This window comes from Pteronotus mesoamericanus, unplaced genomic scaffold, assembly GCF_021234165.1.
Source record: "Pteronotus mesoamericanus isolate MK-2021 breed Mesoamerican mustached bat unplaced genomic scaffold, CSHL_Meso_final contig_101, whole genome shotgun sequence".
NCBI lineage: Eukaryota > Metazoa > Chordata > Mammalia > Chiroptera > Mormoopidae > Pteronotus > Pteronotus mesoamericanus.
The window spans coordinates 15,202,764-15,218,874 of NW_026555001.1; the positions used below are offsets into that span (position 1 = coordinate 15,202,764).

At 51.5% G+C, this 16,111-nt stretch overlaps 3 protein-coding genes across 4 annotated transcripts; 2 read left to right on the forward strand and 1 right to left on the reverse strand.

Annotated features, from left to right (window-relative positions):
* The first annotated feature begins 447 nt into the window (after positions 1 to 447).
* ZNF513 (zinc finger protein 513) lies at positions 448 to 3,784 on the forward strand. Its single transcript, XM_054568609.1, has 4 exons — positions 448 to 534; positions 786 to 947; positions 1,893 to 2,480; positions 2,571 to 3,784. The coding sequence occupies exons 1-4, from the start codon at positions 480 to 482 to the stop codon at positions 3,395 to 3,397; spliced, it is 1,632 nt and encodes a 543-aa protein (XP_054424584.1). The 5' UTR covers positions 448 to 479; the 3' UTR covers positions 3,398 to 3,784.
* Positions 3,785 to 3,842: 58 nt separating this feature from the next.
* SNX17 (sorting nexin 17) lies at positions 3,843 to 9,310 on the reverse strand. The gene is made up of 15 exons (XM_054568615.1): positions 9,142 to 9,310; positions 8,628 to 8,702; positions 7,550 to 7,667; positions 6,983 to 7,047; positions 6,635 to 6,745; positions 6,441 to 6,531; positions 6,258 to 6,345; positions 5,942 to 6,011; positions 5,560 to 5,652; positions 5,264 to 5,467; positions 4,996 to 5,121; positions 4,757 to 4,834; positions 4,539 to 4,613; positions 4,421 to 4,462; positions 3,843 to 4,331 (listed from the first exon to the last, which is right to left on the reverse strand). The coding sequence occupies exons 1-15, from the start codon at positions 9,202 to 9,204 to the stop codon at positions 4,218 to 4,220; spliced, it is 1,413 nt and encodes a 470-aa protein (XP_054424590.1). The 5' UTR covers positions 9,205 to 9,310; the 3' UTR covers positions 3,843 to 4,217.
* Positions 9,311 to 9,458: 148 nt separating this feature from the next.
* On the forward strand, positions 9,459 to 14,164 carry EIF2B4 (eukaryotic translation initiation factor 2B subunit delta). 2 transcript variants are annotated; one of them, XM_054568620.1, is made up of 13 exons: positions 9,459 to 9,634; positions 10,016 to 10,059; positions 10,370 to 10,508; positions 10,738 to 10,956; positions 11,234 to 11,316; positions 11,516 to 11,607; positions 11,837 to 11,951; positions 12,153 to 12,229; positions 12,413 to 12,515; positions 12,782 to 12,909; positions 13,054 to 13,231; positions 13,626 to 13,806; positions 13,923 to 14,164. In XM_054568620.1, the coding sequence occupies exons 1-13, from the start codon at positions 9,604 to 9,606 to the stop codon at positions 14,120 to 14,122; spliced, it is 1,590 nt and encodes a 529-aa protein (XP_054424595.1). In that variant the 5' UTR covers positions 9,459 to 9,603; the 3' UTR covers positions 14,123 to 14,164. The 2 variants fall into 2 exon arrangements, with proteins under 2 accessions (XP_054424595.1, XP_054424593.1); XM_054568618.1 differs by lacking the exon at positions 9,459 to 9,634 and having other exon boundaries at positions 9,894 to 10,059.
* The last annotated feature ends 1,947 nt before the right edge of the window (positions 14,165 to 16,111 follow it).

Below are 16,111 nucleotides of genomic sequence, written 5' to 3' on the forward strand. Positions count from 1 at the left end.
GCCAGCAATAATTTCCTCGTTCCTCCCTGGAGGGTTCGGGACCTACCAGGTGGCCCTTTAACAAAACCTGGGGCTGGGCTTAAGGCTTTGCCAGCCGGTTTCGATCTGGTCTCTGATTGGCCCTCCTACTTCCTTTCGTCACAATCACTTCCTGGTCACGCTGTGAAAGCCTTGTTGCCTCCGCTCTCCGCGGACTACGCGTCCCGTGAGGCTCTGCGGTAGCGGAAGCGGAAGCGAGTACGGAGGTACCAGCTGGTCTCCGTAGGGGGGGTAGGGGGCTCCATGAATGGACGCGGCAGCGGCGGCGGGAGCGGCCTGAGCTGGGCGCCGGGGCCAGGGCCGGGGGCTGCCCGGGGCCCGCGCCGCTGTATGGGCGCGGCTCGCGGGCCCTGAGAGGAAGGGCGGGTGGTGCACCAAATTGGGAGGGGCGGGGCCGGGCGGCCGCAGGCCAGAGGAGCGTCGGGCTGGAGCCGGTCACGATGCCCCGAAGGAAGCAAAGCCACCCTCAGCCGGTGAAATGCGAAGGGGTCAAAGGTCAGGGGTCAGGGGACGCGATGGGGGGAGGAGCGGGTATGGGGTCAGTGGGGTGGGTTCAGGTCGGGGTGGAGGGGGACTCCTGAGGGATAGGTTAGGTGATCTGGACTCTCAGCTTCCTACCGAGGTCCTAAAGGAACCCGGGAGGGTCTACAGGTCTGGGCAGTACGGTCCACGAGGTCAGGGCCCCCGGATGCGAATAATGGGCATGGGTCCTGAGGGAAAGTCTACAAGTCCCCTCCCCTCTTCAGTGGATACCGAAGACTCCCTCGATGAAGGACCTGGGGCCCTAGTATTGGAAAGTGATTTGCTACTAGGCCAGGATCTGGAGTTTGAGGAGGAAGAGGAAGAGGAAGAGGAGGAAGGTGACGGCAACAGCGACCAGCTCATGGGCTTCGAGAGAGACTCTGAAGGTGGGTTTTGGGAACTTGGATAAGGATTGGTGATCGCTGGAACCCCAGCCCTTCAGGAGGCGGGGTAGGGTTTGATGCCAGTGACCACAGCACCGTTTCCTGCCACAAGCTACCGCTGGTTTAGGTTAGATTTGAGCTAGATTTCTTCACTTGCTTAATTGTCCACCCAGCTTCATTACTTTGTTGAGGTGACGTTCTGGTGCAAAGGTGGTATGAATAGGACAGTGGACAAGTCTCTGGTTAAAAGTAAATGCCCTTTTTATAACCTTGTTCCACTCCATCGGCCATTCCTTATGTGAATTTACTTCCGAAAGGTTCAGAGAAGCAACTTCTCATTCAAGCTAGTACTTAGTATATCCCTTTCACCTGCAGCATAAGCTCCTTTTGTATTTAGTCTCTACCTTCAAGTATCCTTCCACATTCCCCTCCCCTGTGATTTTAGCATTGCCCCATCCAAATTTGCTGAAAAATGTTTTTGAAAGTCAATGAAGGAACCCATGGAAAAGAATCTATCCTTTAGGTTTAGAAATGGTATTACATGTATTATTTTGTTTCTACTTCCCTCCAAATTTTGCCTCACTTGAGTTTTAATTTTATAATCAGGTCCATACTAAAAGGGACATTACTAATATAGAGCTTAGAAAAAGGTCTCAGGTCTCTGCCTGGTGTAGTTTTACTCTAACCCTAAGAATCAGTTAATGACATTATTGATTCCTTTTAATCTGTGATCCACTGTGAGCACTTAATCTTTTTCCTTGAAGTAGAATTAGGCACAGCTGTGTCTTCACTAGGTTAGTCCAGGCTCAGCAGTAGACAATTTGTAATTTTGGGGATCTTTGAAGGGAAGGGTGGAGCCAAGCAAATAGAAAGATCACAAGTGAGAAAGGGCGTTTGGAGTCAGATCCTACCCAACACTGATGTCTCTTTCCATGTCTGCCTCACCAGGAGACTCTCTGGCGGCCAGGCCTGGGCTTCCCTACGGGCTGAGTGACGACGAGTCTGGGGGTGGCCGGGCACTAAGTGCCGAGAGTGAAGTTGAGGAGCCAGCCAGGGGTCCAGGGGAGGCCAGGGGTGAGAGGCCAGGCCCAGCCTGCCAGCTGTGTGGGGGGCTGACAGGTGAGGGGCCGTGTTGTGGGTCAGGAGGGCCGGGTGGGGGGGCCCCGCTGCCCCCACGGCTACTATACTCATGCCGCCTCTGCGCCTTCGTGTCCCACTACTCGAGCCACCTGAAGCGGCACATGCAGACACACAGCGGGGAGAAGCCGTTCCGCTGTGGCCGTTGCCCCTACGCCTCAGCCCAGCTCGTCAACCTGACACGACATACCCGCACCCATACTGGCGAGAAGCCCTACCGCTGTCCCCACTGCCCCTTTGCCTGCAGCAGCCTGGGCAACCTGAGGCGGCATCAGCGCACCCATGCAGGGCCCCCCACTCCTCCCTGCCCGACCTGTGGTTTCCGCTGCTGTGCTCCTCGTCCAACCCGGCCTCCCAGTCCCACAGAGCAGGAGGGGACAGTGCCCCGGCGACCTGAAGGTAAAATGCTGGGGACCAAAGATCTAGCACACAGGTGGGTGGCCCTAAGGGTGGGTACTTGGGATTCACCAGGTCTCATTGTCCCCACAGATGCTCTGCTGCTTCCAGATTTGAGCCTCCACGTGCCGCCAGGTGGTGCCAGTTTCCTGCCGGACTGTGGGCAGCTGCGGGGTGAAGGGGAGAGCCTATGTGGGACTGGATCAGAACCACTGCCAGAGCTGCTGTTCCCTTGGACCTGCCGAAACTGTGGACAAGAGCTGGAGGAGGGGGAGGGTAGTAGGCTGGGAGCTGCCATGTGTGGGCGCTGCATGCAAGGAGAGGCTGGAGGAGGTGCTAGTGGAGGGCCCCAGGGCCCCAGTGACAAAGGCTTTGCCTGTAGCCTCTGCCCCTTTGCCACTCACTATCCCAACCACCTAGCCCGGCACATGAAGACACACAGTGGTGAGAAGCCCTTTCGCTGTGCCCGCTGTCCCTACGCCTCTGCTCATCTGGATAACCTGAAACGGCACCAGCGCGTCCACACAGGAGAGAAGCCCTACAAGTGCCCCCTCTGCCCTTATGCCTGTGGCAACCTGGCCAACCTCAAGCGTCATGGTCGCATTCACTCTGGGGACAAACCTTTTCGGTGTAGTCTTTGCAACTACAGCTGCAACCAGAGCATGAACCTCAAACGTCACATGCTGCGGCACACAGGCGAGAAGCCCTTCCGCTGTGCCACCTGCGCCTATACCACAGGCCACTGGGACAACTACAAACGCCACCAGAAAGTACATGGGCATGGTGGCACAGGAGGGCCTGGCCTCTCTGCCTCTGAAGGCTGGGCACCACCTCACAGCCCCACTTCTGTTTTGAGCTCTCGGGGTCCGACAGCCCTGGGCACCCCTGGTAGTCGGGCTGTCCACACAGACTCACCCTGAACTAGGTTCTCCCCCAGGGCCATATGGATTAGCCCTGACCTTCCTGTATGTTTTATAGAGACGGACCAGAAGTCACCTTCCCCCGCTGGCCAGGGGCTCCACACAGACTAACCTAGGCACTATATGGACCAGCCCAAACTCCATAACCTGGGGGCCCATATGGACCAGGGGGGGCCTTCCCTTGACTGATGCATTTCATGAGCTCAGCAGGAAGGGCCCTGCATTCACCTCCACTGCTCCCAGGGGCTGTGGAGAAACTGGCTGAGGGACTGCCCAGCCTCCCACCTGTTTATTTAACTTATTTCAGTGCTTTATAATAAAGGAAACACTAACAAAGCCATGTCTATGCTGAATTGGCAGTGGCAAGCACAGCTCAGTCTCACCCTTACCACAGCAGTCCCTGCTGTGATGGGGGAAGCAGGGGCAGAGAGGGAACCAGAGGTAGGCAGCAATCAGGCTGAGTTTAATGATGGGAAGCTGGGCCAGACCATACACAGACCTCTGCCCATCCCCTTGGCCCATGGCCCTGAGGAGCCAGAAGCAGCTGGGGGGAGCTGCATTTCCTCCCCAAGGCAGGTAGCCATGGTCCCGTGGACTTTTGTGCAAAATACTAAATGCTAATTTGGCATTGAGGGCCAGCAAAAGGGGATAATCCTTTGTGCAGCCAGCCCAAGGGGAAAGGGAAGGTAGGTTAGGAGGCCCCTGGCCGAGAGGAGAAAAGGGGAAGGTAGGAAGGAAAAGAACCCCCGGCTTGGGGGATACAGGCACAGGGCAAGTTTTTTTCCTCTGGGGTAGAGGGCAGACATCCTAGCACTGGAGATCACAGATCCTCATCTCCAATGCCCTCGAAGGCGAAATTGCCATGGACATCACTGGCACTGGCATCTGTGCTGGGACTGCCAATCCCTCGCAAGCTCACGGCACTCAGCTTGCTCTGTAACAAAGGCAGGGTGGGGTCAGAGGGCACAGAGGGCTGTGATCCCCTACAAACACCCACCTCACCAACCCTCGTGGGAAACTCACTGAGAGTTTGACCATGGACTCCCGGCTGGCATCAGGGGACTCCTGAGGAAGAGGCAGAGGTGTCAGGCACTTCATTGTGGGACAATGAGGCAAGGGGCCAGGGTACTGACACACTTACAAGCAGCGGTGGGGATTTCACTGCTTGCTGGCTGTCGGAGCGTCTCAGGGTGCCCCCCACCCGTCTGCGCAGCATCTGGGGAAAGAGATACAAGGCACTGATGAGGGCAGGATTGCTCCCCTTGGAATCCCCATCACTCCCCCTCCCTCACACCTGGGAAAGAAGGCAAGGGAGAGCAAGCAGAGCCTCTCTGCTGCCTGGTCCACACTTGCTTTTACCTTCCTGATGCTGCCGCCAGATTTCTTCACCATCAGTTCATCTACCATGGACTGCAAACAGATGCTCATCATGATAGCCTAGGGGAAAGAGGAGAGCTCAGCCTGACTAGAGCTGTCGTCCTGAGCCCAGCACCCCTAAGACAAGGGCTCCCACTCACATGGAGTCCTGGAAGCCCTAGACTTGGGTATCTAAGAGAGGCGGTGCAATGGGGTCCAGAGGCCTGAGGGTGGGCTCACACCTGGGGGCTGGTGATGGTGACCCATTGGAGCCGGTCCTTGCTCATGAGGTATTCAAAAGCGAGTTCCAGGCGCACCTCACCCCGGCCCCGGCCAGGGCTGCTTGTGCCTCCATTAGGCAATGGCACCTGGGAGAGGAAGGGGGATCAGGCTGCGTCCATTCTGACCAATATGCCATGCTCCCTGACCCACTGCAGCCCAGCCCATTCCTGAAGCTCAAGGCTTGACTGGCCCCCATCCTGAAGGCCTCTCCCTCCCACCCCAACTCACAGAGGAGGTGACCCGCCAGCACCGCATGCGGGTAACCCGGAAGGAGCCTTCGCGGAGTTGCTGGCCAGGCAGGCGGAGCTGGAGACTGAGCTCACTGTTGCCTGCGCTCACCACTACTGGACAGTCCTTCTCTGGGAAGTCAGCCACACAGGCATCGAAGCGCAAGTAGCCATAGTGCCGCAGTGTCTGGGCCAGCCGCAGGAACTGAAACCCAGTCGATACATGGGATGGGTCAGGAGGAAGAAGCAGGGCAGCTCAGAGAAGCAACCCCTTGGAGAGAGACAGGCAGAGCTTACCTCCTTCTTGGAGACCTTCTCTTGCAGAGATTTTAGCTGCCGGTGCTGCTCCTTGGTGACCAGGATCCACCCACGCTCAATGTCTGATACCGTCTACAGCAGAGACAAGGGCTCCCAGTCAGAGGTCCAAGGCAAAGTGTCCAGTTACCTCTATCCAGCCTGACTCCTAAGCCCCACACTTGAATGACGTCTTTGCAATGAGTCCTTGACCATTACCAGCTTACAAAGTAGGAAGAGTAGTAGATGTTGTGCCAGGTACCCTGATAGTATTCTAAGAACTCCCTCATGAACTGAGAGAAAAGACATAAAAGGAGTTTTCTTGGCAGCACAGGACACCAGAGTCATTTTCAGGGGAATGGTTCTGAGGCAGCTCCAAGCTCACCTGAGCATAAAGCAGGTTCAGGCCAACCCGGTTCTCCATGACATCGTCGTCATAGGCAGAGTCCCAATAACTGTGAGGCGAAGGAGTGGAAAGAGGTAATGGGACTAAGCTGGGGTAAGGCAGGAGGTAGAATGGAAAATAGGGGCAAAACAGGAACAATCTAGAACTACCAGACTAGTGGTGGTATGGTGGGAGGAAGCTTGTGAGGCCTGGTACAAACACCCAGTGCTATCCCCTTAACCAGATAATTCTGTCTCAATCCATGGCCCAATAATTCAATCTAGCATCCTCCCCGTCCTCCAAGCTCGGCCCTGACCTCTTTCTTAGCACAATCTTATACTCTTGACTCCGAAGGCTGGTAACGGACACATAAGGCAGCTCAAACTCTTGCAACTTTCGTACAACTACGGATTAAAGAAATAAGGAAAATGCCATGAGAGACGGAGGCACAGTCACTACCGGAAGCACAGAGAAAACAGTGAAGTACAAAAAAACTCACAAGAAAAGGCTCCATCCTCTTTTTCTCGAACTAGAAAGAGACTAAAGTATCCGATCAAGTCATCTGGGAGATCTAGCTTTGCAGCCACAGCCTTGGGGTAGAGAAAGAAGTACAGCTCATCACACTAGCTGGTTCCAGTCACCCCCACACTGGGGAGCCTAGGGTGGAGGGGTAGTACAGAACAAGCACCTCACCTCCAGGACATCCTCAGTCTGATCTGAAGTTAGCACATTGACCAGAACTTTCTGTCCATTGCTGAGCAGCACTTCCAAGGAGACCTCTTCTGTGGGGACCTGCTGTGTCTCCTGGGAATGCAAGGCACCACTCTGTTAACCCCTGCCCAACTCTCTATGTCTATGTCTGTCTGGGGTCTTCTCGGCTGCTTAATTGCAGGCTGGGTTTCCTTGATTTCACTGGTACAGCAGAAACCCCATTCCATAAAAAATGGTGCAAGGATGACTCCTCTGCAGTCACCTCATTAAAGTGACATGGCCCTACAGGAAGGGCCTTCCCTTCAATCTTGGTTCCACCCAAAGCCTCACCTGTTGTGCTCGACGCAGAAAACTATTGAAGGTTTCACTGCTCCCAAGCAAAGGGTCTTGCCGAACTGTGGGGACAAGAGAATGATATTCCAGTGACTTAGGAATCCTCCTTGGCTCCTCCCAGTTTTCTTTTTGATAAGCGCCCCCAGACTTCACTTCCTTGGCTGATGGTGGTCTGTCACATCCCCGGCTGGCCTCATCTCACTCACTGTTTGCATAAATTCTTCACCTGCCCCACCCTTGGCTGCCATCTAGTTGAGTCGAGTCTATAGAACTAGAGAAATAACTGCCAACTGAAAGCACATCAGATACAAATTAAGCTCTCTCCACTGATCTGAACTGCTGTAAGACTATAGTATTGTATTAGTATTTCTCATAGATATTAGTGCCCAAGTTGCTTTGCTAGTATCTAGAGCTTCCTTGTATGCTACTTACTTCTGCTAATTAAATACAGATCAAACAAGAGGCTTCCTGTGTCTAGAATTTAGGACCTTTGACAGAACCAGCTGCCTTTCTCTACCCATAGTCCTCAGCACAGCCAGCCTGAAGTTCCCTCCAACCACTCACCAGCTTGCATATACTTCTCTAACTGTTCTCTCCTCTGTTCTACCTCAGCAGGTGTCAAAGAGAAAAGCTTCTTTGGGGGAAATGCAGGAAGCACATTGGCCCCATACTCCTTCCGAAGCTATTTAGAGAAAGAGATACAACCCTTCATGAACATGTAGCAAACAAGAATAGGCAATCCACTTTCACAATGTTATTTTGGGCTCCTTTCCCTTCCCTCTGTCCCAGGATACCAGGGAAACAATTTCTTTGGTGCAGGTAGTGTTCCAATAAAGCTGTTCCTCTGTCTTGGATGGAAGTTCTTTCCTATCTTACTGTGTCCAAGTCAGCCCCTTCACAGTGTGGGAAGGGTTTGCATGGAACCAGGCCTGGGGCACCCCTTTATTATCCAGCAAAACTGTGTTCACTGAACCCTCACCGGAAGCAAATGGCTTTATAAGGAAAATTGATGTGCACAAAGGGTTAAGTATTAGCTAAATGTGTTCACCAAACATCTTGGAACTTACAGGGACTTTATAAATCAAGTCCATTTTTCAACTGTAGAAACTGAGGCCCAAAGAAATTATGTAACTTGTTTAGGACTGCACAACTAGTTATCAGTAGAACCAGGACTCTGAACTGAGTAAAATAGTTTGCAATGTGGTGAGAAGAACAGAGAAACATTGCAACACAGATACATTAGGATAACAGGAACAGCTAGTCACAGAACACAGAAGAAAACCGGCTAATGGTTTGTAAGAGGAGGGAAAAAAGACTTCAATTGCAGCTCAGATGACGGAAGGAATGTGCTTTGGCAACGGAAAGTGGGATGGGAGGGGAGGTCGCTTTTTCATGCACCGGGGAAAGAGAAGTGGGAAGGAGGATGTGAGTATAGGGAACAGCTATAGGGCTGACATTAAGCTTCTTAGGGAGTTCCCCGGATATGTGAAACGATAAGACAAAGTCACAAGCCCTTCCCTCTTACAGTGATTAAAGGGGAACTACAGCCCATAGGAAAGCAGTGAGGGAGAAAATGGAGATACTAATGCCCAGGTCTAGGGAAGGGCTTGAAGCTGCCTCAAGGCAGGGGTGCTAATCCCACCTGCTCGTGCAGCCCCAGGAGTTGGCTGTAGCGCACCCGACAGTGCAGGACTCCATTCACGTGAATGTTATAAGCCTGAGGACACAAAAGCAGGTAAGCATTTTAGGGTCGCGATCCCGGCGACCCCCTTGAGAACCCGGCCGTAAGTTGCCTGGCACAGCTCCACTTCGGTAACGCGCCGAGACCTTCTGAGGGTTTGTCAGTCTGTTTTTCCCAGGGCCAGGTCCCAAAGCAGAAGGACCAGTCCTGGGTAAATTCGAGCGCTCGTGTCGCAGTCTCCATTCCCAAGAGGCCAGTGGACACCCACCAGAGCAGCCGCGGCCCAGCTGGAGGAGGCGACGCGGCCCAACAAAGGGCCTACAGGAGCTGGAGCGACCTCTGGACGAAACTGAGAAGTGATATAAGGACCTAGCAAGGCCGTCGGAGATCGGCGGCCAGGCCTCGGAGGCCGCTCAGAGAGGACTCCGGCCCGTTATCCCCGCCCCTGCCCAGCACGGCTCCAGCCGCTCCTCACCACGTAGGCGGAGCCGCCGCTGTCCCCGCTGCGGGACTCGGTTTCAGGAATGGAAAAGTGCATGTTCCCTGCAGAGGGCCCGGCCAGGCACTGGACTGTGAGGGCCGCAGCGGCTCGGCACGCTCGCCTCCGCTGCTCAGCGCGTCCCCGCAGCCTCACGCGCCATTTTGGGGGCGGGGTGGGGGGGGCTGGCTGTCCGGGATCGGATGTGGGAAGGGCAGTGGGACGTCCCCTGGTGGGCGCAGCGCCCTGGCACGCTGGGAACTGTAGTCTAAAGGGCAAGGAGAGGTGGCCGGAACTGGAAGACCCAAGTGGGGTGGCCCTCATCGCCACCCGTAGGCCTGGTGGCGCGCCACTGCACGTCGGAGGTTGTAGTCGGCTTAGGGCTGAGCGCCGCAAGTGTGAGCCCGGGAGACGCTGTAGTGCTTGTGACTGCGGGGGCAGAGCCCAGGACTTAGGGTGATGGCTGCCGTGGCCGTGGCTGTTCGCAAGGGTGAGTGAAGGGCCGGGGCACACAAATAGGTCCGCCAGCCGACCGGCTCCGGGCGGCTTGTGCTGGGCCTTGAGGCCCCCTGGGCGCTGTCGTTCAGTTCTGGCGCCACGCAGGACGCTGGTCTGCCCTGCCTCGGGGGCAGCCCAGAGTTTCGGACCGGCTGGTTCCCGTGAGAAGGGTGGGTGCCCCTCCTTTTTCCCTCCCCCGCCTACCCTTTGATCCTGCCGCACACTGCGTCCCCACGCGAATCCTTGGCTACCTCCTGCCAGCCCGCGGGAGCCGTGGACATGCCGACCCATCAGCTAGCTGCGCCCGGTACGAGTCCCCTCAAACCCTCCCGGAGCCTCTCTGGGTCACTTTGTGCCCTGTTTTCTGATGCAGACTCGGGATCTGGAATGAAGGCAGAGCTTTCTCCTCGGTCTGGGGTAAGTGGGGGTGCCCTCCACAGCTGCCTGTCAAGTGCTATGCAGGAAGTTGTATTAGCTTCATTCCGCCCCAACTTCCCTCCCTGTTCCACTTTATTTCTCAGTAAAGCCAGGGGAGTTTTAGAGTTCCTACCTCTAAAATGCCCTAACGGTATGGAACTCTGACCCTGGAATAGAAGCTTCGATCCATGTAGGGTGAGAGATAGGAAGGGTTAGGGACTTTGTCTTCTGGGAATCTTGTGAGCGTCCAATAGCGTTTATTTACCTTTGGAAATGTTGGGGCAGAAGAGCAGTATTCTCTCTGTCTTAGGCAGCAGCAGGGAGGGAGATGACCCAAGAAGAGAAGCTGCAGCTGCGGAAAGAAAAGAAACAGCAGAAGAAGAAACGGAAGGAGGAAAAGGGGGCAGAACCAGAAACTGGTTCTGTTGTATCTGCAGCCCAATGTCAAGGTGCGGGAGTTTCTTTCTTTCTTTTCTTTCTCTTTCTCCCCTCCCTCCCTGGGCCCGGGTGTGGAGCTGGTAGAAGAATGTGTGGCAGAGAAGCGGGGGCAGGGCAGAGTTGGTTTGAGCAAATGAAGATTGAATAAGTTTAGGTAGATGTGGAGAGAAACTTTGTTGGTAATAAAGCATAGCTGTTACCTGCTTGGGGCATGGGCTTCTCTTTCTTTGCCTTTCATAGGCCCAACCAAAGAATTGCCAGGACCCGGCAATCAGGTGGGCACTGCTGGGGAGAAAGTTCCAGCTGGTCGGAGTAAAGCTGAACTTCGTGCTGAACGGAGAGCCAAGCAGGAGGCTGAGCGGGCCCTGAAACAGGCAAGAAAAGGCGAACAAGGAGCACCTCCTCAAGGAGGACCTCCTCCTCACTCCTGCCCCAGCACAGCTGGAGAAACCCCCTCAGGTATCTGCCTTTTACTTCAAGATCTCTGTTTGATTCTAATGCTTGTGTTAGCTCAGCCTCCCCTGTAGTAAAACAGCTCTGGTCTCCCATTCTTTGCTTTGGTTCCCAGATTTCAAAATTCTCCCCTCAGCCTCCTCCTGCCACAATTTCGTCTTCTACTCTTCCTCTCTCTTTCGCCCCTCCCTCTGTCCAGTTTTTCTTGGTGTCTCTTGTGCTGCAAAGGCAGATTTCTCAACATCACTTACAAAGTCTTGAAAACATGACCATTGTTTTTTAGGAGTGAAACGTATTCCTGAACACACTCAGGGTGATGACCCCACACTTCTGAGAAGGCTTGTTAAAAAACCAGAGCGCCAGCAGGTAGGAAGTCAGTTTGGTGTGTGGCCAGAAAGCGCCTTGGGAGATGCGATAGAGGGTGGAAAGGTGCTTGGGCAAAAGTGAGATCCTGGCAAAGGATGGGTATTTGGGTCAAAGTAGTTTCACTGTTTACTTCCTTTCCAGCTTTATCTCTTAAATTTTAAACTCTGGGCCATTGATTCTATTCGTTTATTTTGTCAAGGTTCCTACCCGAAAAGATTATGGATCCAAAGTCAGTCTCTTCTCCCACCTACCGCAGTATAGCAGACAAAACTCTCTGACTCAGTGTATGAGGTAGGGTCTTCTGTCATAACTTTGAAGTCTGAGGGATTTTAGTAATTGTATATTGAAAGTGGCTGGGAATTTGAGAGTGGATTTGTGGGAAGAGGCATGAATACAAGGCAAAAGTCTAGTGGAAATGGGGGTGTTTGTGCTAGTGAAGGAAGTTCCTTTTCATTAGGGGCAGGTGGGCAGTAAGTGCTCCAGCTCCCTTGCAAAGTGTATGACACCGCCATCCTATCAGCATTCCATCCTCTGTGATCCACCCAGCCATGGTGCGCCTCGGCCTGCAGTACTCCCAGGGCCTGATCAGTGGCTCCAATGCCCGGTGTATTGCCCTGCTTCGTGCCTTGCAGCAGGTATGCCCCCCCCTGTTCCCTCTTGTCACCTAGAGCCACCTTCCCCAGCACCACCCCAGCTTCTCTCACCCAAATTAATCTTTGGGGGAAGGAGGACATGACTCCTCCCTCAGAAAAATTTCCTCAGTGAAGCTTACCCTATCCCGATTTCAGAGACCTTTCTTAGGGTGCATTTTGTTGATCAACCTGTGTCTACTGCAGGTGATTCAGGATTACACAACACCACCCAATGAAGAACTCTCAAGGGATCTAGTCAATAAACTAAAGCCCTATTTCAGGTAAGGACGACCACTACAAGTGCACCCCTAGCTCACCTAGTCCTTTTCTTGCACCCTTTCTGTTGATCTTCTACCTTGTTTTCATCTTTCTGTTCTCCGTCTTCTTTTTAAAGACTTTTCTTTTAATGTGAAAGCTGTGTAAGTTGTGAAGAGTCGCACAAACATAAGATGTTTTTGTTTTAGCTTCCTGACTCAGTGCCGTCCCCTGTCAGCAAGCATGTACAATGCCATCAAGTTCCTTAACAAGGAGATCACGAGTATGAGCAGCTCCAAGCGGGAAGAGGAGGTGATAAGAATGAGGAATAAGCAAAGGCATGCACCTGGGGGTAGAGCGGAGAAATACATTCAGGACTCCTAGGAGGGACAGGATGGCCATTCTGCCCTGGTCAGGGATTGAGGAAGTGGTTGGGCTGACTTGTGCCACCTTTGGGTCCCCTGTAGGCACTCCCTTCCTCCTTGAGCCCATCATTATACACATATTTAAGCATCTGGCATGATCATCAGGAAGAAATGTGTCCATTTCTTGTTCTCTAAGCACCTTACTCTACTTAGGCCAAGTCAAAACTTCGAGCATCCATCGATTGGTATGTGAACGAGAAGATTGTGCTTGCAGCTAAAGCAATTTCACGCTTTGCTTATCAGAAGATCAGTAATGAAGATGTGATCCTGGTGTATGGATGGTATGGTTTAGACAGTGACTGAGAAAATTTGTATGGGAGGTGAAATGATCTGAAGAAGGGACTACCCCTTTTGCCTTTTAGGAATGAGCTGATTACTATCAGCTAGTAATATTATTACTGAATTCTCCTCTCCATTTACTCCAGCTCATCTCTGGTATCATGGATTCTTCGGGAGGCATGGGCTGAGGGCCGGCGATTTCGGGTGGTAGTGGTGGACAGCCGGCCATGGCTGGAGGGAAAGCACATGTTACGCTTTCTGGTCCGTGCTGGGGTCCCTGCTTCCTATCTGCTGATTCCTGCAGCCTCCTACGTGCTCCCAGAGGTGAGGACAGTGAAAAGGGACTCCAAAGTTGGAGTAAAAGGGTTTATTAGTATAGATATAAACCCACCTTCCAAGGGTTACGATTACTTAGAAATATTAAAATTTTGTATAGCCTTGTTTATATTCAATGTGAAAACATCTATGGCATGCTACAACAGTTTAGTCTAAAGAATATTATGCTAAACTGACAATCACCGAGAGGAAACAGGACAAGAGTAACATTAGAGTTTAGTTTTTCTGTGGGAGGTGCAGTGGGTCATTGGTCAGGTGTTTTCCAGGAGCCATCATTAAGATTTGTTAGTCATTGTAATATTGCTCTCCAGGGCAGGAGTGCGGAATCGTTTTGCATTGATCACAGATGACATTTTTTCCCCCTCTTCACTTTCCAAAATAGGTTTCTAAGGTGCTGTTGGGAGCTCATGCACTCTTGGCCAATGGATCCGTGATGTCACGGGTAGGGACAGCACAGCTGGCCCTGGTGGCACGAGCCCATAATGTGCCAGTACTCGTCTGCTGTGAAACATACAAGTTCTGTGAGCGTGTGCAAACTGATGCCTTTGTCTCTAATGAGCTAGGTAAGGGGGCCCAGGAAAGCAGAAGAGAAGGTTCTAGGGATTGAGATTTGGGTGAGGGGAGGTTGAACTACAACTTGTTTCCTAAAGGACATATATGGGTACACCTCCCATTGCAGATGACCCGGACGATCTGCTGTGTGAGCGAGGAGAACATGTGGCCCTGGCTAATTGGCAGAACCACGTGTCCCTACGGTTGTTGAATCTGGTCTATGATGTGACTCCCCCAGAGCTCGTGGATCTGGTGATCACAGAGCTTGGGATGATCCCCTGCAGTTCTGTACCTGTTGTCCTACGAGTCAAGAGTAGTGACCAGTAAGTGGGGGAACACAAGGTCAATAAACGACATACTCCCTGCACTCAGCAACTCTGCTGCCTTTGTCTCTTTTAGCGTCGCCATCACTTAGGAGTTCTGACTCTCTAACCCTTCTTAGTACCTGCTACCAACCGCAGACCTTTATGGAGACCCTCTCAAATGACAAACTCCTTGCCAGTGCTTCAGGGTCAAAGTGAAGGTCAAAGTGGAGACTAAACACTACCCCAAGTCATCAACCTTTTATCAAGCATCTAACTGCCAGCCACTGAGCTAGATACGAGGAGGAATAGGACAAATAAAGAGTCCTAAGTTTAATATTATGAATTAATATTATCTATATTAATACTTTTAGTTATATATTAACGTATTAATAAGTATTTAGTATCCTCAATGTTGAGTACTATGTCAGAAATGGTTGTAATTCCTTTCTTACCCATTTATAACACTTAATCTAACTCTGAGAAGTGAGATTTTAGAGGTAAGAAAACTGAGGCACAGAGAGCTTATTTGCGAGGGCAACACAGCTAAGGCATAGAGGTTAAGTTGCCCGGATATAACACAGTAACTAAACCAGCATATGACCTCAGGCAATCTGGATCCAGAGACCGTGCTTTTAACTTTTATGCTATCTGCCATCAAGGAACATTCATTATGGTAGATGGAGACAGTATCTACAGCATAAGATAATTTTACCAGTAGTACAGAGTTCATTGGAAACAACCAAGAATGATGCCAGGAGATCCAGTTAGGCTGGGGAAGACTTCACAGGTAACATCTGACCTAGTCCTTGCAGCATAAGGAGTTGGAAAAGAATGGAAAAGAGGAAATAGTTTGGTTACAAGACAGAAGAGACCTCGAACTGAGTAGCTAGTTCCAAAGTGCCCAGTAGTGTGGTGAGGCTAGAACTGAGGCTTCTGTGGAGTGAGGGATAAAGCTGCAAAGGTAAGGTTGGATTGGGGCCAGATTGTGAGTCTGACCATTGCGGTTAGCTTAAAAAAAGACATCCATTTTGTGTATGTATGTGTATTTTATTGAAAAATTTCAAGCAGCACAGAAGTAGAGTGACCTACACAAAGAATCCTCATCACCAGACGCAGTAATTGTCCAGATTTGCTACATTTGCTTTCTTTTATTTTCCCTTTCTTTCCTCACTGAAGTTACTTAGAGCAAATCCCAGAACATCATTTTACTCCCACAAATGGCAGCATCTCAAAAAAAAAAACATGGGAAATTTACTAAATTCTTTCCATTGTCTAATCCATAACCAAATTTCCTTGATGGTCTCAAAATGGCTTTCTAAAAAAAAAAAAAATTTTAGCCTTGGCTGGTGTGGCTCAGTGGATTGAGCACTGGCCTGCAAACCAAAGGGTCACTGGGTCATTTCCCAGTCAGGGCACACGCCTGGGTTGCGGGCCAGGCTCCCAGTTGGAGGCACTTGAGAGGCAACCACACATTGATATTTGTTTCTCCCTTCCCCTCTCTAATAAAACTTTTAAAATCTTTTAAAAAATTTCTTTAAAAAGATTTTAGTTTATGCCCTGGCCAGTGTGGCTTAGTGGACTGAGTGCTGGCCTGAGACCAAAAGGTCACTGGTTCAGTTCCCGGTCAGGGCACATGACTGGGTTGAGGGCCAAGTCTCCATTTGGAGGTGTGGGAGAGGCAGCTGACTGATGTTTCTCTCCCTTTCTCCCTCCCCCTTTCCAAAAATAAGATTTTTTAATATTAAGTAATTATATATTAACATATTAATAAGTAGTATCCTTAATATTATGTCAGAAATGGTTCTAATTCCTTCCTTACCCCATTTACAACATTTAATCTAACTCTAAAAAAAAATAAGATTTTCCTTATTTTAGAGAGAGGGGGAGTGAGAGAGAAAGAAATATCAATGTGAGAGAGAGACACCAATAGGTTGCCTCTTGTGCACCCCCAAATGGGGACCTGGCCTGCAACCCAGGTATGTATCCTGACTGGGAACCAAACCAGTGACCC

Coding starts and splice junctions, on each gene's coding strand:
- ZNF513 (XM_054568609.1), top strand. CDS start 480: ATGCCCCGAAGGAAGCAAAGCCACCCTCAGCCGGTGAAATGCGAAGGG. Junction 535..785: donor GAAATGCGAAGGGGTCAAAG/GTCAGGGGTCAG, acceptor TCCCCTCTTCAG/TGGATACCGAAGACTCCCTC. Junction 2,481..2,570: donor AGTGCCCCGGCGACCTGAAG/GTAAAATGCTGG, acceptor TTGTCCCCACAG/ATGCTCTGCTGCTTCCAGAT.
- SNX17 (XM_054568615.1), bottom strand. CDS start 9,204: ATGCACTTTTCCATTCCTGAAACCGAGTCCCGCAGCGGGGACAGCGGC. Junction 5,468..5,559: donor AGAAGGTCTCCAAGAAGGAG/GTAAGCTCTGCC, acceptor ACTGGGTTTCAG/TTCCTGCGGCTGGCCCAGAC. Junction 5,122..5,263: donor GCTGGCGGGTCACCTCCTCT/GTGAGTTGGGGT, acceptor TTCCTCTCCCAG/GTGCCATTGCCTAATGGAGG.
- EIF2B4 (XM_054568618.1), top strand. CDS start 9,922: ATGCCGACCCATCAGCTAGCTGCGCCCGGTACGAGTCCCCTCAAACCC. Junction 11,608..11,836: donor TCTCTGACTCAGTGTATGAG/GTAGGGTCTTCT, acceptor CCATCCTATCAG/CATTCCATCCTCTGTGATCC. Junction 12,910..13,053: donor GTGATCCTGGTGTATGGATG/GTATGGTTTAGA, acceptor CATTTACTCCAG/CTCATCTCTGGTATCATGGA.